Source organism: Schistocerca nitens, chromosome 5, assembly GCF_023898315.1.
Source record: "Schistocerca nitens isolate TAMUIC-IGC-003100 chromosome 5, iqSchNite1.1, whole genome shotgun sequence".
In the NCBI taxonomy this organism is placed as follows: Eukaryota; Metazoa; Arthropoda; class Insecta; order Orthoptera; family Acrididae; genus Schistocerca; species Schistocerca nitens.
The window spans coordinates 759624773-759646906 of NC_064618.1; the positions used below are offsets into that span (position 1 = coordinate 759624773).

Consider the following 22134-nt stretch of genomic DNA (forward strand, 5'->3'; position numbering starts at 1 on the left):
GTGGTGTCATGCTGTCTGGTGCTGGTACAAGCAAGTTGAATAGTGGTGGCTCGTCTCAGCACCTCGAGAAATATTGTAGCCACAGCAGTGGTGCCGGTACAAGATGAGTGGTAACACAGTGTGTTGCCACAGTCCTCTCCCTTTGAGGGTGGTAAGGGGGTTAGCGAAGGTGAGTCAGTGTGACACTGCCCTCGCTACCCCACAATGGGGACTATCTCATGGTACACAAGAAAGCGACATCCGTGGTCTTCTTGGCCTCAAAGACCGAGACCACCAACCTTGGCCCTGACAGAAGCGCCCTGTTTGCGGTAACTGGAGGGTAGGACTTGAAGTGACCCTAGTGGTGATCCTGCTGTGGTCAGATGCCCTGCAGCATGATGTCAGCCATCGGGGGGCACTAATGCTGACACAGATTGGAGCCATGTGAATGCCCGGCTTCTCAGGGGCAGGAGTAGGAACATGCTGAGGTGGCTCCTGCAGTCCACCTGGCAGCTCTGTCCATGCTAGAACCTTGTTCAATACCAGCCACTGATGATCCAGCAAGGGGCTGGAATAGACAGCAGATGAGGGGGCTGGGGACCAGAGGGAGTACAGTGCAGGAGAATGGCAGAACCAAGGAAAGTGGAGATGCTCCAAGAGGCTGTGGAGAGGACAGAAAATCTGGTTCCAAGAGGTGGTCGGATTGAAAGGTGATTGTGGGGGCATTGGAGTCCAACCCACCACCTGTGAGCATAACTGGTTGCGATAATGGCCCAACAGCCTGTCACTCTTATGTATGCTCACTCTTATGAATGCTTACTGCAGCCAAAAGTGCAAGACTAGATGGGGGAACCTGAATGGATGGGGGCAAGTGAGGGGGGTTAGATGTTGACAGCAGGAGGTTGCATTGGTGGACCACCAGCCTGTCACCTCTCTGATCCTGCTGACTGTGAAGATTGCCAGAATCCATTGCTCATGGTGGCCAAAAGTGGAAGCCCTGGTGGGGGACCCTAGTGTGTAGTGCAGCAGCGGAAGTGCACGAAGCAGGTGAGGGTTCAGCAGTAAGAGGTGAAGCACTATGCATGGCAGGCACCCCCGCAGCAACTCTGCTAAATGCGTAAGCATGGCTTCTGCTGGAGTGTCTCTGATGTACTATTTCATCTTAATATTGAAGACCTGAATAAGATTTTATGCTTCCCCACTGATCTGTGTGTTAAACAGGGGCACCCTGACACATTGGATACCAGACTTGGAACAAAAATGCTAAAAGGTCTGAGAGATGAACTGTGGCCTGTTCTCTGTCATCAGGGTAAGAGGAAGACTTCAATAGAGAAGATTCAGGAGTGGGCATACACAGTAGACACCATCATCATAGAACAACGGTTGACAATGTATGGGGATCAGGAGTAAGCATCAATGATAAGCAACCAAAGTGCACCCAAGAAGGGGCACACAAAATACTGGTAGACCTGTTTCTATGGCTGTCTAGGTGCTGGCCACAGTGCGTAACATTGCTTTGGGGCAGCCAGATGACCTGTACACCTGGGATGTACAGCAATTAAGTGTTTAATTTCCTGTTTGACACACAGCCAGTAGACATAGAGGCAAGGAAGCTTCTTTGTCCATTAAGTCACCCAGTGACTGTGGTGTAAGAGCCAATGGACTTTTCACTGGAGGGAACCAAGAATGACTACCTGTGGCATGGCATGTTTTGTCGTCAATATGATGATCCCATCGATGACTCAGTTTGTGGCACAACACAAAATAATTATGGACAGGATCTGAAACGAAGGCTGGAAGTCTTCAGGCCACGCCTAATGTATATGTTTCTGCACATGTTGTAAAATAGGATTCAGGCTGCTTGTGTGAGAGGTATGAGAGCCCAAAATAGCAAAACCATCCTCTGCCTTTTGAGCTTTCTCATCAAGATAAAAGCAAAGAACTTCCTCCCAGTTAAGGCCATGGTTGGGACCCATAGGAAGATGTGAGAGAGCATCCATGTTGGTGTGCTGAGCTGTCAGCTGGATGTGAGTATCATTAAGGTAGCAGCTGAGGAACATGGCCCATCATTGCATTCCTTGGGCCATCTTGTCTGCCTGGTGGGCAGCAGTGCCAAAAAGACAGGCTAATGGCTTTTGGTCTGTGGCAAGACGAAACTGTGCACCATACAAAAATACATGAAACTTTTTGATTGCATAAATAATAATAGGAAGGGTCTCCTTCTTGCTTTGAGAATAATTCTATTGTGCCACTTTGAGCATCTTTGAGGTGAAGACTATCAGCCGCTCTGAACTGAGTTTGAAATGGTGCAGCACAGCTGCTATCCAAAACTGGAATCCATCAGTAGCCAAGACAAGATGCTTACCCACCCAAAATGAAGTGAGGCCAAAAACTGAGTTGAGACTGTCCTTCCAAGGATATAAGGTGAACATCAACAAAAGTAAAACAAGAACGATGGAATGTGGTCAAATTAAATTAGGCAATGCTGAGGGAGTTAATTAGGAAATGAGACACTAAAAGTAGTAGATTAGTCTAGCTATTTGGGCAACAAAATAACTGACAATAGTAGAAGTGGAGAGGACATAAAATGTAGATTCACAAAGGTAAGAAAAGCGTTTCTGAATAAGAGAATTTTGTTAACACTGGGTATAGATTTAGGTGTTAGAAAGTTGTTTCTGAAGATATTTGTCTGGAATGTATCTTGGTATGGAAGTGAAATGTGGACAATAAACAGTTCAGACAAGATGAGAATAAAAGCTTTTGAAATGTGGTGCTATGGAAGAACACTGAAGGTTAGAGAGGTAGATAATGTAACTAATGAGGAGGTACTGAACACAAAAAAAGAAATTTGTGGCACAGATCAGGGATCAGTTGATAGGACACATTCTGAGACATCAGGGATCACCAATTTGACTGGCAGTTGGTGAGACTTTGCTAGTAGTCTGACCAACAATGCCATATGTTCCTACTGTTGCAGTTCCAAATGCTGCTGACTTCCCAGCTGCTGCTGCTGCTGCTGCAGCTGCAAATGTTGAAGCACGACTTCCAGAGATGCACTGATCACCATCATGAAATCAGCAAGAAACGTGTGAAAGGTCCAGTTGCTCCTGTCACTGCTCATTTTGTAATTAACCACACAAATAAGAACATGCAAGAAGTTCTAAGCGTTTTAATGGAAATACAGTTCCATTATTCCATACAGGTCTAGAGTACAAAGCCTGGCTATGTCCACAGTACAAATCACCATGAGTCCAGGGAACAGAGTCAAGTTACTATGCGGAAATAAAATAGTGAAATGAGAGAGAGACTGCTCTGCTCTGGGGTTATACCTGCATGAACATAATTTGTTCAGTGTCTCAAGGTGGCATTAGCCATCATCGGCACGTGCAGGACCCAGGGCGGTGTGGTCTTCTGGTGTTTGATCGTGCCGCCACCTGATGGTCAGCCCCATGCTGTGGGTGCGTTGAATGGCAGTGGGTCATGTCGGCACCTTACAAAATGTTGAGCTAACCATGACAGTGGCACCAGTATAAGATGAGTGGTAATGTGGTGGATTACTGCAGAAGCTGGTAGGTGACATTAGAAAACTTGGTAGAAGCAACAAACTGAAGACTGCAATGCCTGAAGATGTCTGAAGGAAGACTTTATTGAGCAGTGGATGTCAAATGGTTGATGATGGTTGGGACAATGCAACCTCTGCCCATGGTACCAGTGAAGGATTGCTGACTCCTGATAAGGTGTGTGTGTGCGTGCGTGTGTGCGTGCATGCATTTGTTTTTCTTCTGCATAAATATAGAATATAAGATAAATGTAAAAATAAATATAAGGAAGCCAACAATGAACCTACAAGCAGTTTAGCTCTTTCCTTGATCTTGTGGTAGCCTCAGAGGGTCTCCCTGTGCCTTCTTCATATCTTCAACCTGGTTGTCTTTCAGAGCAAAGATTATTCATTTGATCCATATCAGTCGCTAAGTGCTGAATGGCTACCTGTGAGGATGTGAGGTCTATTTGACCAATAGTACAGGAGTGTTCTTCAGCCACAGCCAATCAGTGAGCCATTACTCACCTTGCAGGACCACTTAAAATATTTTGCCAATTATTTAAACTTCACTGTATACTGACCTATCATTTTGATAGAGGTGTTGTATTCTGGATGACTAGACGTGCCAGGAATCCGAGTTTTGTGCTCTTTTGAGCAATAATTTGGAAGTTATAAGTGTTTTATTGACATTTGGTTGAGATTGAGATTGACCCTGGAGTAAAAGCTATGAACACTAAATTTGGTATGAGACTCTAGTTAGGTGTTATACTCTTGCTAGACATCATCACCAAAACCTAACCAATTCTTGCTAAAAAATATAAATTAAACTGACCTCTCAGCATTATGAGTAATGTATTGTGTCAAAATGAACACAGAACACACGTATCCACACAATAAAATGATTGCTATTTGGAACTGAGTGAACACTATTACAGGGTTATTACAAATGATTGAAGTGATTTCACAGCTCTACAATAACTTTATTATTTGAGATATTTTCACAATGCTTTGCACACACATACAAAAACTCAAAAAGTTTTTTTAGGCATTCACAAATGTTCGATATGTGCCCCTTTAGTGATTCGGCAGACATCAAGCTGATAATCAAGTTCCTCCCACACTCGGCGCAGCATGTCCCCATCAATGAGTTTGAAAGTATCGTTGATGCGAGCTCGCAGTTCTGGCACGTTACTTGGTAGAGGAGGTTTAAACACTGATTCTTTCACATAACCCCACAGAAAGAAATCGCATGGGGTTAAGTCGGGAGAGCGTGGAGGCCATGACATGAATTGCTGATCATGATCTCCACCACGACCGATCCATCGGTTTTCCAATCTCCTGTTTAAGAAATGCCTAACATCATGATGGAAGTGTGGTGGAGCACCATCCTGTTGAAAGATGAAGTCTGCGCTGTCGGTCTCCAGTTGTGGCATGAGCCAATTTTCCAGCATGTCCAGATACACGTGTCCTGTAACGTTTTTTTGGCAGAAGAAAAAGGGGCCATAAACTTTAAACAGTGAGATTGCACAAAACACGTTAACTTTTGGTGAATTGCGAATTTGCTGCACGAATGCGTGAGGATTCTCTACCGCCCAAATTGGCACATTGTGTCTGTTCACTTCACCATTAAGAAAAAATGTTGCTTCATCACTGAAAACAAGTTTCGCACTGAACGCATCCTCTTCCATGAGCTGTTGCAACCGCGCCGAAAATTCAAAGCGTTTGACTTTGTCATCGGGTGTCAGGGCTTGTAGCAATTGTAAACGGTAAGGCTTCTGCTTTAGCCTTTTCCGTAAGATTTTCCAAACCATCGGCTGTGGTACGTTTAGCTCCCTGCTTGCTTTATTCGTCGACTTCCGCGGGCTACGCGTGAAACTTGCCCGCACGTGTTCAACCATTTCTTCGCTCACTGCAGGCCGACCCGTTGATTTCCCCTTACAGAGGCATCCCGAAGCTTTAAACTGCACATATCATCACCGAATGGAGTTAGCAGTTGATGGATCTTTGTTGAACTTCGTCCTGAAGTGTCATTGCACTTTTATGACTCACTGATGTGAGTGCATTTCAAGCACGACATACGCTTTCTTGGCTCCTGTCACCATTTTGTCTCACTGCACTCTCGAGCGCTCTGGCGGCAGAAACCTGAAGTGCGGCTTCAGCCGAACAAAACTTTATGAGTTTTTCTACGTATCTGTAGTGTGTCGTGACCATATGTCAATGAATGGAGCTACAGTGAATTTATGAAATCGCTTCAATAATTTGTAATAGCCCTGTATAATGACAACTGCCATAAACACAATAAACATCGACCAGGTTTGCAACCAGATTGGGAGTTTTATTTGAGGTGTACACGCTGATCCCAAAAGCAGCAGATGAAGAGATAGAGAAAATATGAGGGGAGGAACAGGTAACATAGCATGATATCTAATTATCATGGGAGACTGAAGCAGTGTCATAGGGAAAGGAAATGAAGACACAATTACGGAAGAATATGGGCTCAGTAGTAGAAATGAAATAGGAGAAAGTCTAGTAGAATTCTATAGTAAACTTCAGTCAGTTATATGGAATAACTCTTCAAAAATCACAAGAGGATGAGGAATGCTTGAAAAAGGCCTGGAAACATGAGGTGATGCCAGCTGTATTACTTAATGGTGATAAAGAGATTCCAAAATCAGATAATTGATTGTAAGGCATACTGACTTGCCAGACACACACTCAGACCACAGTTTAGCAAGGATGAAGAGTAGGTTGAATTTTAAAGAGAATCATCTGGAGAAATCAACATGGAAAAAAGTGGAATACTGAAGTACTGAGATGATGTATGTTTGAAATTTTGGTGAGGCTGTAAATGTTGCCATACCACAATAAACAGTTCATGTGAAGATGAAAGGATGTCTTTAAAAAGTGCAATCACAGCAGCTGAACAGGTGGCAGGAAAAATGTAAAGAAACCAAAGAAAAATGATTGTTGGAAGGACAAATTCAGTATACAGAAAAGTTATAACAGCCTTCAATGAAATTAAAGGCAAAGGTGTCAACATTAAAAATGCAAGAGGAATTCCACTGTTAAACACACTGAAGTGAAAAAAAAATATCAAAGGCTTCCACAAGGAGGAGGAGCTTTCTGGTGAAACAATAGAAGAAAAAGTGGGAGTCGAAATGTAAGACGAGACATAAGGGAATCAATATTAGAGTATGAGTGTAAGAGAGCTTTGGAAGACCTGTCATCCAATCAGGAGGAAAGCAAAGATAACACTGTTTCTAAATTTCTAAGATCACTGAAGAAAATAGCTATCAAGCAAATTTTCAAGTTGACATGTAGAATATATTAGACTGATGACATACTGACAGATAGAATGTTATCTACAAAATCCCAAAGATAATATGGGCAGGTAAGTGTGAATATTAGAGCACAACCAGTTTAATATCTGATGCACCCAAGTTACTGACAAGAATACTATACAGGAGAATGGAAAAGAAAACTGTGGAGCTCCTGGGTGATGATCAGTTTGGCACTAGAGGTGCGGTTCTGACACTGCATGTGATAATGGAAGCAAGATTTAAGAAAAAGCAAGAGACATTCATAGGATTTGTCAACATACCAGAAGTGTTTGACCATGTAAAATGGCACAAGATGTTCGAAATTCTGAGAAAATTGGGAGTAAGACATAGGAAAAGGCATTTAATATACCAGAATCAAGACGGAACAGTTAGAATGGAAGACCAAGAATGAAGTGCCCCGATCAAAGAGTATATAAGAGAGGCACGCAGTCCTTCTCCTTACAGTTCAATTTATACACCAAAGAAGTAATGATGGAAACAAGACATAAGTTCAGGAATGGGTCTAAAATTTAGGGTAAAACAGTATCAATGAATAAGATTCTCTGTTGACATTTATGTCCTAGGTGAAAGTGAGGAAGAATTACCTGACATACTGAATGGAATGAACTGTCTGCTGAGCAGAGAATACAGTTTAAGAGTAACCTGAAGAAAGACAAGAGGAATGAGGAGTAGTAGAAATGAAATTACTGATAAACTTAAAATTGGAGAACGCAAAGTATATGAAATAAAGGAATTCTCTTGCCTGGAAGCAAAGTAGCATATGAAGGACAAATCAAGGAGGACATAAAAAGCAGAGTAGCACATGCAAAGAAAGCATTCCCAGATAAAAGTAGTCAACTAGTATAAAACACTGGCATGAACATATTGAAAATATTCCTGAGAATATTTATCTGGAGCACAGCATTGGACCAGTGTGGATCAAGGAAGGTGGGGAAACTGGAAAAGAAGAGAATTGAAGTATTTAGGACATAGAGATGTAGAAAGATGTTGACAATTTGACATCTCTCATGCTTCTCTGTGTTACTGGTGAAGAATGGAATGTGTGTCTAGAAGAAGGTACAGGGTGATAAAACATGTGTTAAGGCATCAGGGAATAACTTCCATGATACTAGAGTTACCTGTAGAAGGTGAAAACTGAAGGGGAAGACATAGATTGGAATACACCAAATGAGTAATTGGAAACATCATGTTTAAGTGATACTCTGTGATGAAAAGGCTGGCATAGCAGAGGATGTTGTGATGGCCTTAATGAAACTATGTGGAGAACTGAAAAAAAAAGTAAGTGCAAACATGATGTCATTCACAGAAATAGATATTGTATGGAACAATTCTTTTGTTTTCTGTATTTTGAATTTGTTCACATTTACAACACTTGCAGCAACTACAACTGCTCCCTGAGTGAGAAACTAACACTCAGACAGGCAGCAGTTCTGCTACCAAATGTGGGACTTCCTGCCTGTGCTGCAAAGACAGGTTGCATCAAGCAAAAATTCTGCTGTATGATGGGAAGATGGGCTGTAGGAACTGGCCTAAGTGTACTTACATCGAGCCTGCCCGCGGTGTCTAGTGTCTTGAGGACGTTGGCGACCACATTGTCAAGCACTGTGTTGCCGTTGGCACAGGTAATGGCTTCCACAGAGACACCTGGTGTGCCCAGTGCTATCAGCAGTGCCACCGCATCGTCAGCACCGGCATCCGTGTCCACCACCAGCTGCACTGGCCCATCTGTCTGGTGCAGCTGCCGCACCAGCCTGACGAGAGTGCAAGCACACATCTCAGTTTCCAGAATGGCATTTTTACTGGCCATTACAAACAACACAATGTAATGCGATGAAATTCTTCATTGTGTAATCAATTACAGGTCATTGGTTATGTTTCAACATTCGGTCATAACCATAAGGGGGTGGTGTTGTTGCTGTTGTGGTCTTCAGTTTGAAGACTGGTTTGATTCAGCTGTCTATGTTAGACCAAGTCTGATACATGCAGTCACAACACTCCTGCTCATTTTTGTTATACGCTGAGACAGGAGTGCTCCAAGTGGACAGTAAGCTACACTTCTGAATACGATATAAGATATGTGTGAATAGTATCATTTACATTGATTTGAAACATAGTTTTTACAAAAAGTAACATATGAAGTATAATAAAAATTGGCAGTTGCTAAAAAATTACACAGCATTTGTCCCTCTTTATTTTCCTGAGGACCCTGTGAGTTATGACACTCTACATTACAGAACAGTTTAACTATAATGCTTTTGTAACATACCAATATTTACTGAAGAATGTTGTTTCCCTTCAAGAACAAAAACTGGCTAGTAAACATAAGATTATCATAATCTTTGCAGAAAGACATTGTATATCTACCCAACAACGTGAAGTTTTGCTAACTATATTAACAGCAAAATCACTGAGTGTGACATGCAGGAAAATTGTATGGAATGCAATACTTGCATTATTTAATGTACCAAATAAGCAACCACAACTGTAGCTGAAAAAAAAGAAAAAAAAAATGAAAGCCACACAAACACGATAATGAAATGTCAAAAGCGATAAAAGTTTCCCAACACAGAAGAAACCAATTCTGTTATTCTTGCTACCTCTAAGGCGCAAACAGCGAGAACTTCAACATAGCCATCTTTTGAAGAGAAAGAATAATTACATTTAGAAAAATATCTGTGTATTAGAAAGTAGAGTGAAGAGTAAGAAAGTGCAAAAATGTGTGAATCATTAGACTCCATACAAAAAAATTACACATAAAAAAAGATAGCTATCATACTGAGAACAGCCAGCAGAAGAAATATATACTCTTGTCAAGCGTAAAATGCTGTGTTTATATTAAATTGCATTCAGCTGAGTTAGATGCAACTGTATACATATTCAAAAGTATTTCTTCATGAATAAGCTGCAGCTTATGTCACAATCAGTTTGCATGTCTTGATAATTTACTGATGACTGGAATACAAAAATATAGTAATTATATCTTTAATTAAGTACACATATAATTAAAAACAAACATCAAGCTTACAGCTGGCTTTCTCACCACTAGAGTGGTAGTGTTGTTCCAACAGTCAAACAATAATAACTTTCACAGCAGTGTCTGTAGTGGCTGTTTAGGTTAGTCTGTGGCTGGACTCTCCCGTGCAAGCCTTTTCGACTTTCAGTGACTGCGGTAACCTACATTCATTTAACTTGCTTACAGTAGTCAAACCTTAAGATGAATTTCCACATGCAGCAATTTTTATCCTCTACATTTTGTGCTGTTACAATTATAGACAGCAACACTGATGTCTTTCCCATGTGAGATACATCAGGTAAATACTTATAAAATATTATTTCAATGTATTTATATTACATTTATTTCCAAATGAACACACAATTTAGTTTTCTGTTTCATTTGGAGTTAACAAGTACATGACAATGTGGCATTGTACTTGTCTGTGAAAATGGTACTTTGCTGTGCAGGCCACTGCAATGTTTGAACCTACAACCAGCAGAAGTGAGAAGGTGGGATCTGCACTATCAACAGCCTCATTGTGCTTTAGTAGTAATTAAAAAATATTGAAATCAAAATCTTCCTAATTGGACCTCTAATTGATGCAATGAAAACATTGGTTAATGGAAGATGTCAATTTCACACAAGGTATATTGTTTTTTTTATGCAGTCATACTCATAGAGGAATTTAACCCTGTATCTTGTAGACAATAAACATTGACCTGAGAAGATTTACTAGAGAAAAATATTATGGGTATTTTATTTCATGAAAAACAAATATTTCAGAAACCTACATGTGAAATGAATGTAACTTCATATACATGCAAATATTAAATATCTTGACTGAAAATGTTATTCTCCAATATCACTTAACTTTGATTATACCATCATTGAAAGATAGTCATTTCCGACTTAATAATTATGAAGTTTGGCTGTTTATGTAATTAATTAACTCTTTTCTCTACTTAGAGCTGTCAACCAAAGCTGGTTATTTACAGGAAAAGTACTTGACAGCTTCAAGAAAGCTAACATGTTATGAACATAAAAAATAAGAAAGGAAATTACTAAAAAAAAGTTGAAGTTATGTGATGTTACATCAAGTTTCCTAGAGCCTTGATATCTAGAAATTTATAGACACTATATAAAGCACAAACTTCCTCCATTATTAAACTACCAATACTGTAATGACTCAGTATGTGTCTTTTCAAATGATAGCTTTCTGTAGTCAAGCTGAGTCAAATATTTCTTTTCTCCCCACTTCATTAGTTATTTTATCATCCAATCTTCGGCATTTTTCTGCAGCACCACACTGAAATGCTCCTATCCTTTTCTTGTCTAAACTGTTTATTGTTTTGGTTCCACTTCCATACAGTGATATACTCCACCTTCAGAAAATACTTTCTACACTGAAATTTATATACTTTGTAACAAATTACTTTTTTTCAAAATGCTTTTCTAGCTACTATAAGTCTGCATTTTATGTCCTCTCTACTTTGGTCATTATTTATTTTGATGCCAAATAGAAAAATTCATCTACTACTTTTAGTACCCCATTTTCTAAAATAATTCCCACAGCATCACCTGGTTCAGTATGACTACATTCCATTACCCTTGCTTTACTTTTGTTGATGTTCATGTTGTAACCTCTTCTGAAGATACCATCCATTTTCTTCAGCAGTTCTTCCAGATCCTTTACTATCATTGACAAGATTACAATTATGTTGGCAAATGTTAAAGTTTTTATTTATTTTCTGTGTACTTGGGCTCTCTTTCCAAATTTCTCCTTGGTCTCGTTTACTGCTAGCTCATACACTGATGAGCCAAAATATTATTACCACTTGCTTAACAGTGTTTTCATCCACCTTTGGAATGCAATACGTCAGCAATTCTGCATTGCACGGATTCAACAAGTCCTTGGTAGATTTATGGAGGCATGTGTGACTAGATGTCTATGCACAGGTCATGTAATTATCCTGAATTAGGTGCTGGTCCCCTATATGCCCAATAGCATCCCAGATGTGTTCCATCGGATTCAGATCAGGCAAGTTTGGTGGCCAACACTATACTGTGAGTTCACTACCATGCTTCTCAAACCACTGTAACATGATTCTGACCACGTAACACAGACAGTTATCGTACTGAAAGATGTCATCACCATCGGGAAGACATAAAGCATGAAGGGATGCAGGTTGTATGCAGCAATGTTTATGTAGTGCACAGTTGTCATGATGCCATGCGATACCAGGTGAATGTCTCCCACAGCTCGTGTGCATGACCTGATGCATGTGTTGAGGAGCCATTTGCCTGGATGACAGCGTATCCTGGACATGACCATTAACCTGGTATAACAACAAACATAGTTCATCCAACCATCTGACATGTTACCACTGACCCACAGTGCAATTCCAATGATCCCAAGCCGGCTGCAGTCATGATTGATGATGTCATTGGGTCAACATGGGAACATGTAGGGATCCTACAATGTGGAGCCCCATGTTCAGCAAGGCTTAACTGTAGAACACTTGTGGTTGAACCAGCACTTTCCTGTGTGGGATCAACCAGAGAATATTGTAAGTCTTACTTCACAGAGCAGGCAATCCTCAAAGCTCCATGTTTTGTGACGAGGCATGGACATCCAACACATTGTTGTCTTCCTTCGGCCAGTTTGTGGAGATGCTCGTGTAACTATCATGAAATATATGATGCTGATATCTACAGTAATGGCTTGCCAACAGTCTGTTTTGGCCATTAATAAAGCTAATAAAGTGTTGTTTATAGAACTGGGAATGGTATAAGGTAAAGGCACCAGTAGTTGACACCTTAAAGAAATGAAACTATTTTATTTTGATATTTATGAATACAAGTGGATGTTGGGCACAATTAATCTTCAGGTTCTTTGATCTTTTGTGATTTGATTTTTATTATAATTCACTATTTTAAGGTACATTAAATGGTAAATAAAAATTATAACAAAAGTATAAATGCAGTCATCAGTAGTTGACACTAGTGAGACACGAAAGTTTCAGTAGTTGACAGGAAAAATATTCAGTAGTTGACACTAAATATACAGGTTGGTCCAGTGATCATGACTGGTCCCAATATCTCACGAAATAAGTGTCAAACGAAAAAACTAGAAAGAACAAAACTTGTCTAGCTTGAAGGGGGAAACCAGATGGCACTATGGTTGGCACGCTAGATGGCGCTGCCATAGGTCAAACGGATATCGACTGCATTTTTTTAATAGTAACTCCCATTTTTTATTACATATTCGTGTAGTACGTAAAGAAATTTGAATGTTTTAGTTGGACCACTTTTTTGCTTTGTGATAGATGGCGCCGCTGTAATAGTAGCAAACATATGGCTCACAATTTTAGATGAACAGTTGGTAACAGGTAGGTTTTTTAAATTAAAATACAGAACATAGGTATGTTTGAACATTTTATTTCGATTGTTCCAATGTGATACATGTACCTTTGTGAACTTATCATTTCTGAGAACGCATGCTGGTGCAGTGTGAATACCTGCAAATACCACATTAATGCAATAAATGCTCAAAATGATGTCCGTCAACCTCAATGCATTTGGCAGTATGTGTAACGACATTCCTCTCAACAGCGAGTAGCTCGCCTTCCGTAATGTTCGCACATACATTGACAATGCGCTGACGCATGTTGTCAGGCATTGTCGGTGGATCACGATAGCAAATATCCTTCAACTTTCCCCACAGAAAGAAATCCAGGGATGTCAGATCCGGTGAACGTGCGGGCCGTGGTATGGTGCTTCAGTGACCAATCCACCTGTCATGAAATATGCTATTCAATACTGCTTCAACCGCACACGAGCTATGTGCCAGACATCCATCATGTTGGAAGTACATTGCCATTCTGTCATGCAGTGAAACATCTTGTAGTAACATCAGTAGAACATTACATAGGAAATTAGCATACATTGCACCATTTAGATTGCCATCGATGAAATGGGGGCCAATTATCCTTCCTCCCATTATGCCGCACCATACATTAACCCGCCAAGGTCACTGATGTTCCACTTGTTGCAGCCATTGTGGATTTTCCATTGCCCAATAGTGCATATTATGCCAGTTTACGTTACCGCTGTTGGTGAATGACGCTTCGTCGCTAAATAGAATGCGTGCAAAAATCTGTCAGCATCCCATAATTTCTCTTGTGCCCTGTGGTAGAACTGTACATGACATTCAAAGTCATTGCCATAGAAATATCGTACGGGTTACATCTCAACACCGACGTTTTTGAGATTCTCAATTCTCGTGCAATTTGTCTGCTACTGATGTGCGGATTAGCCAAGACAGCAGCTGAAACACCTACTTGAGCATCATCATTTGTTGCAGGTCATGGTTGATGTTTCACATGTGGCTGAACACTTCCTGTTTCCTTAAATAACATAACTATTTGGCAAATGGTCCAGACACTTGGATGATGTCGTCCAGGATATCGAGCAGCATACATGGTACACGTCCGTTGGGCATTTTGATTACAATAGCCATACATCAACACGATATCGACCTTTTCCACAATTGGTAAACGGTCCATTTTAACACGGGTAATGTATCAAGAAGCAAATACCGTCCACACTGGCGGAATGTTATGTGATACCACGTACTTATATGTTTGTGACTATTATAGCGCCAAAGTCCAAGCGCTAAAGTGAAAAAAGTGGTCCAACTAAAACATTCATATTTCTTTACGTACTACACGAATATGTAATAAAAATGGGGGTTCCTATATAATAAAATGCAGTTGATATCCGTTTGACTTATGGCAGCGCCATCTAGCGGGCCAACCATAGCGCCATTTGGTTTCCCCCTTCAAGCTACACAAGTTTCGTTCTTTGTAGTTTTTTTTCATTTTATGCTTGTTTCGTGAGAAATTTGGCCCAGTCACTATCAATGGGCCACCCTGTATAACTTTAGTCTACATATCACAGTCAATACTGTTTTGGAATTCATATTTCAAACGTTCATTAGTGATACTTGAGAGTGGTAAGGGAAGCTTGTCAATAACCTGTGATGGACTAATAACACTAACATCATTTTCATCAACATAAAAAACTTTTTTCTGAAAGTTGCAAGATTTTAGAGCCATTACTTCTATTTTACCATCCTCAAACACATGCTGGACAATACAAACATATTTGAAATATCTCTTCTTTCCAGGAAAAGAAACAAGAAGAAATTCGCCATTTTTATAAAATTTATTCCTATTTTCTTCTTTGTTTGCTGTTTCTTTTTATGTTATAATTGCTTGATCAGAATTGTCATCTTCCTTGCCATCAGATGTCTGTGAATCACTATCAGGGAGCATACTAATGTCATCCATACTGCTGCCTGACTCACTCCATTCTTCCTCTTCAGAATCTGAGGACACTGATGATATTCCTACCACTGATTAGATGTCACAACGCTTGGATGTTTTTCTCTTAATCTTCTTTTCCCTTGTTTTCCTGTATTCTGTGGCCAAAATAATGCACATTTGAATGGGGAGGGGATTAGTTGGTCCCCTGATTTCCTATTAATGTTTCCACTAGAAGCACACTGAGGAAAATCAGATTTTTTCATTGAATTTTTGAGTGTGACACACTGGTCTATTACATTAGTCTCCCCTCTTTCTTTATTTTGGTTGTTGCCTGCCAAGCTTTTCATGTCTTCCTGTTTTTTTATTTTTGATTACTTCATTATTTTAATTTTCATCTGGATGGACATTTCTTACCCCACTTTTTCATTTTGATTTGCCACACAGACTGGGAAAGGATAGAATTATGACAGTCATTTTTAATTTCCTTCCAAAGCAAAAACAAAGACTGGTCATTTATATTTCCTTCCCACATATCACTTGAAGTCTCAAAACATGTAATTTTATCTTTCCCAATGTATGTTTCTAGAACCTCTAATCCAACTCTTAAGTTTAATTTTTCAGAAATGGCAGTTCTGTGAGTAGTAAGTATAACATCATCACTCACTGATTGAATTTTTGAGTAGTCTACAGCCTCTGGATCCCATGGAACAAGTCCAGTTCTCCTGAATCCATTCTGCAGGGCAGACGGTTTAATAAACTCATCCAAAGTTTGTTCCAGTAAGGGTGCAAAATGGATCTTCTTAAGCAAATGTTCGAATCTCCACTGATGTGCCTTGTTTTTCCAACTTTCCTTTAGCAAATGAAAGACAGCAACATCCATAGGTTGAAGAAGATGTGTAGAATTTAGAAGCAAAGCTACGAGTATTATCCCATCCTCATTGTTTGTGTCAGCAACAGACTGGGAAAGGATAGATTTATGACAATAATTTTTAATTTCCTTCCAAAGCATGGCCATCAATAAACACAATGACTGGCAGTGGTATTTTATTTTGTAGACGGTAAGGATGGAAAACATTCATTATAAATTCAAAGAATAATGGACCTGTCATCCAACATGTTTCAGATTTACCTATTCCCCAATGTTTTGGTACGCTCTCTGCTAGTTCCTGTGGTAGTCTAATGTATTTAAACACTGTCAATGGAGGTGCTAAATCACCATTTGCATTTCCAGTCAACAAAACTGTTAGACATTCTTTATCCTCACAATTCACTTGCTGGTACACATTTTTATTCTCCTTTCAGAGCCAACACTTTGTTTCCTTTGGGGTTCAGAAAGAAATCAGTTTGATCTAAATTAAAAACTCTTTTGGGACTTTGAAGAGTTGACTTAAAATTGTTCTCTGTTAAATATTTATCCATCTCATGAAACCAGTTTCTTATAGCTTTCAGCTTTTCTCCTGCCCTGCTTGATATCAGATTTTGTGGCATTCTAATCCCAATATTGGGATGGCGCTTCAGAAAAGCATTGTACCAAGTTTTCCCTGGGCGGTTACAAACAAAGGGATTTTTATGTTTCAGTTGTTCAATCAGGTGCTGCACACTGTCCAGAAGTTCGAGTTTTGTTATGGGGAATCTGGCCTTAGCCATAGTACAAATACAGTGTACTAATAAATCATCCTCTTCTTCAGTAATAACTGTATCAGGACCCATGTGACGATTTATAGGCCTCTTCCCTCTGGCTTTGTACATTAAAGTAATTCGAGGAACCGAGAAACATTTTGCTGCTGTAGAAACAGGCATTCCATTAAGTACTGCATCGATGGCAAGCTGCATTTGTTCCTCTGGATAACTGAGCATCTTCCTGTTTACTGGTGGCATTATAATGACTTAAATAATATAAAACATAATGTCAGGAATTCACATTACTTGAATGCCAGTAGTTGGCATGGTATGACCTAGTGGCTGATATAGGGTGTCAACTACTGGATCTATACATGCAATGATAAATTTAACACAAACTCCACAGAGCTAAGCTTATGAGGATACAGGGAATGAAAAAGGTATTTAAAAAGTTGTTGGACTCAGTAGTTGACAGAAGTGTCAACTACTAAAAATAAGGAACATATTAGCACCAGTACTTGACACCTGATCCCTGACCATACCATAACCTAAATTCACAAATATTTCACAAATTTGCTTACTTTGTTTAATACTGGAACCATCTAAAAAACTACACACAAAAAATAATAATATCTTATGTTTGCTTTGCCACATCAAAAAACTTACCTCCTTATCGATTTCGAGAAGAAAATCAACGAAAGCAGAGAAACACAAACACACTGTTACAAAAAGAAGCACCCACTTCAAGATGGCTGCTAGAAAAATATGACAATTACCAAATTACACTGTAGATGGCACCTCCATACATCAACAGTCAAAACTCTATCTCTGAATAAAGCGATTTTCTTATTTTAAGAACGTTTATTTGAAAGTGTCAACTACTGGTGTTCTGTCAACTACCGGGGCCTTTACCTTAACTAAGTACTTTTACAATATAACCAAGTTTGTAACTTGTGGAATGTTGTTTAGCACACCATCCACCCGTATAGTGTAGTGAAATTGCACGTAATGTAAGGAAGAGATGTGGCATATGGCTGTACTTTGAAACAATGCTAGGTTGAGTGAATTTAACAAACACACAGACAGAACAATTTACTGTCATACCAGCATGGACAGTAAACTGCTAATCATTTGCAATAGTAAATAAATAGGGCATGCACTAGCTTATATAGTACTTTTTGCAGGAGAACTCGGTACCTCTGACCCATTAATTGGGTAGAAAAATGTATGGCTTAATCTGTCATCCATAGCATCAATAACTGAAGCCGAAGGTCTGGTGAAATTCATGGGAATAAGAAGCATGAAGTTTTACGTACTTCAAAATATATTCGATTCGACTGTTGAAAACAGATTGTGTTTTGAAATCTGAATCATTGTTGAATTCTCACAGTAATTTAGGGAATGTATAACTTATCTGTTCCTCGTGATCCACGTGTGCTGCTCTGTGCACTATTGTAATTGCTACTCTTTACAATATTTTTTATTTTATTTTTTTTATTTTATTTATTTATTCCATGTGATCTGTTGGTACACAGTGTGTTGCAGATGTCGGAAAATGTCATTTAACATTGTTAACATGTATTAATGTAAGCCTATAGTATTCTAATGTATTATATTGCTCAATGTTTTCAATTTAGCACAAACAGCAAGATTACTTGTCTAAGTATTCATTTACAGAGTAAAAACAGTGACACAACAAATATGACTTCACGGCTTTGCTAAATTCTATGTTATCTTCAATGGACTTAATATTAGTGGGAAGATTGTCGAACAGTTGGAGGCCCATGTGGAAAACTCCCTTTTGACACAGTTGAGTATTTGTACGTATAACATGCAGGTTTGCGTTTTTCCTGGTGTTGTGTTCATGTATTTGATTATTTTTTACGACTCTGGGGTCAGTTGGCACTATATGTTTTCTGAAGAATTTTAGAGTCTCAAGAATGTAGAGGCAAGGCAGTGTTAGGATTTCTAACTTTCTGAAGATGGGTTTGCAGGAGTCTCTGGGTTTGCTCCCATTAATAATCCTTAATGCTCTCTTCTGGATTCTGAATGTGCTCAGAGCAGTTGGAGCATTTCCCCAGAATATTACACCATATTTTAGGTGGGCTTGTATATAAGCGTAGTATGCACTGGTTAATGTTTTCAGGCTAGTACATGTTTTCAGCACACTCAATGCATAACAGCCAGTACAGATCCTGGCATTTACCTTTCCTGTATGTGTATTCCATTTCAAGTTATCTTGAACCCACAGACCTAGGAATTTGAAAACAGTGTTGGTATCTATTGACTGGTTATTTATAGTGACAGATGGCTGAGAGTAATTTGCATTTTGTGTTGTGTGGAAATTCATGGAAGCTGTCTTTTTGGTGTTGATGGTTAATCTGTTGATTTTTGCCCAATTGCTGAGTTGATCAGTAGCCACGTTCACAGCTTTTTGCACCGCCTCTGTATTCTCCCCTTTGAGGAGTACAGTTGTGTCATCAGCAAAAATTATTGTTTTGTGTGCATCAACATTCAGGCTCAAGTCATTAATATACAGGAGGAAAAGTAGGGGTCCCAATACTGAGCCCTGTGGAACACCTTGCTTTACAGTTTTATTACTTGATAGTATTTCGGTTATTGAGTTGCTTTGTCTATTAGTATATTTCATGCTGACTCTCTGCGTCCGATTGGTTAGGAATGTAGCAATCCAGTTGTTTGCAATTCCTCTGATACCGTAGTGTTCTAATTTTTCCAGTAATATTTTGTGGTCAACAGTGTCAAAAGCCTTTGACAGATCCAGAAATATGCCTGTTGTGGGTTGTTTTCTATCTAACAGTTCTAAAAGCGTATTTATGCAATCATATACTGCAGTTTCTGTAGATTTGTTGCTTCTGAACCCATGTTGAGCTAAACTTAGTAAACCTTTTTTTTTCAATGAAGTCCATCATTTTTTTGGACATTATTTTTTCAAAAACTTTAGAAAAGCAGGATGAGATTGAGATAGGCCTGTAGTTATTCATATCTTTATTATCACCTTTTTTGAAGACAGGAATTACTTTAGAAAGTTTCAGAGCTTCAGGGAAGATACCTGCCTGGAAAGAACAGTCACAGAGGTGAGTTAATGGTTCAGCAATTGTGTGTTCACAATTTTTGATTACAACTGCTGGGATACCATCAATTCCAGCTGAATATGAATTTTTTAACTCTCTGAGGGCTTTTGCAACATCATTTTCAGTGACTTTGGTAATGAAAATTGACTCTGCACATGTGTGGTATTTTTTGTTTGCTGGTTGGTAATTTGTGTTAGGATTATTTTGGACCAGTTTTTCAGCTATGCTTGTAAAGAAATTGTTGAATGAGTTCACCACTACTTCGGGATTAGGTATATATTCATTGTGGAGTTTGATTTCTATGTTCGTATGTGAAGCTTTCATTTCCCGTCTTTCCCTTTTTATGATATTCCACATTGCTATTACTTTATTGCTCGATTTGTCAATGTACTCATCATTCTGCATCCTTTTTGCTTGTCTTATCACTCTTCTTAGGATACATGTGTAGTTTTTATAGTATTCTGTTAGTTGGGGGGAGTCACTACTTTGTTTACATAACATGTGGAGTATTCTTTTATGTTTGCAAGAGATTTTTATAGCTGGTGTAATCCAACTCTTGTTTCTATTATTATTTATTCTTACTGGTTTTTGCGGAAAGGCCTCTTCAAAGTGGTGGATCATTTTGTCAAGAAATATGTTGAATTTCGTGTTGACATCTTTGACTGTGTACATCTCTGTCCACTTTTCTTTACTAAGGAGGGCATTTAGCTTGTTCAAGTTCTCTTGGGTGAAAAACCTTCGTAAAGTTTTAGGTGGGGCTGGGTTTGAGGTATCTTTGCTAACATCGACCTTTAGAATGACAGCTTGGTGGTCACTGAATCCTGCATTGTATACTTCTAGAGTTGGGTTAAGTTTATCTCTATTTGCAAAAATTTGATCTAGAGCTGTCTTGGATGTAGGTGTTATTCTAGTGGGCTCGTTTACAAGGCCATGCAGATTATAAGTTTTTGCAATGTTAATCAATGTTTCCCTGTTTCTGTTGTGGGTGAGAAAGTCTATATTAAAGTCACCACATATAATCACCTCCTGTTTCCACTGACTTATTTTGGATAAAAACAAGTCCATTTTTAAGAGAAAATCATTAATACTACTGGAGGGGGGACGGTAGATTGTAGCTACAATTAGATTTAGATCTGTAAGCTTTATGGCTGCACATTCAAAGATCTTATCTGTTCCTATTTCCTTTAGGGTAGGAAGTGGGCTATATTCAATGTGTTGTTTGATGAAGATGGCAACCCCACCATGTCCATCGTTTGATCTGGAGTAGTGTTCACACAATTTGAAGTTGGGTAGTGAGATTAGCTTAACCACATCAGTGCAGAGCCAATGCTCTGCTAGGCATACTACTGAGATATCACTGAGTTCACTGGTCAGCAAAATGCTTAAGTCATCAGTTTTGTTGCTCAGGGATTGGACATTGTGATAATAGATTTTCAGGTCTGAGTGTGGTTTACTCAGGGGGCTCGAAGTCATATTTACTGTGTCACTGACCTTTAGTTTAAATTGTGCTGTATTCCAGGTATGCAGACTTCTGAGCAGTTGTGCTGGTTCTGTTGGTCGTCCTTGGGTGCCATCTCATCTTCCAGGTGGGCCTGAAAAGTATCCACATGCACTTCACACTGTTGAGGCATCACATTGACGTTTTGGAGGGATGTCTCGATAATGTTCACCATCCCATTTTTGATCCTTTCAAGTTCCTGACCTTTTTGAGGGGTCAGGGGGTTTGTGTTTCGTCTTTGTGACTTCTTGACCCATTTGTCTAGTGTAGTTTGCACAGTATGGCCACTATTACTCTTTTTATTTCCCATCCTGTTTGTCTTTATCCAATTGCTTATTAGCGTCTGTTTATGGTTTCTGACTTTTGGTTTCTTATTGTCACTCATAGTTGTCAAGAAGGCCAGTCTACTGCAGATAATCTCCTTGCCACATTTGTTTAGGTGTAGGCCATGTGTTGTGAAATGGTTTCTGGCTAGTCTCTCTATTTCAAAGTTCACAGCAATTCTTTTTTTGTACGCGTGTTTAGCTAAATTCAGAGCCTGAATCAGGTGGAGGTTTGCAGTATTAATTTTACTATTTAAATTTTGAACATCATATCTCCTGGGTATAGGATGGATAATGATATTCATTTTGTGACTTAGAGCGACTATTGGATCCAATGGTTCTACCACATGCTTCAACATTAGATCGAGAGGTTTGTCTATGTCGTTAGAACCCCCTATTACAATCAAAGTATCACGTG

The 22134-nt window shown here is 39.3% G+C and overlaps 1 protein-coding gene across 1 annotated transcript in view; it reads right to left on the reverse strand.

Annotated features, from left to right (window-relative positions):
* Positions 1–22134, reverse strand: part of LOC126260706 (pyrimidine-specific ribonucleoside hydrolase RihA-like) — a 100483-nt gene that overhangs the window by 44273 nt on the left and 34076 nt on the right. Inside the window, exon 2 of the mRNA XM_049958042.1 lies at positions 8405–8612. Coding sequence (XP_049813999.1) covers positions 8405–8612 — 208 coding nt within the window. The remainder of the gene's footprint in view (positions 1–8404; positions 8613–22134) is intronic.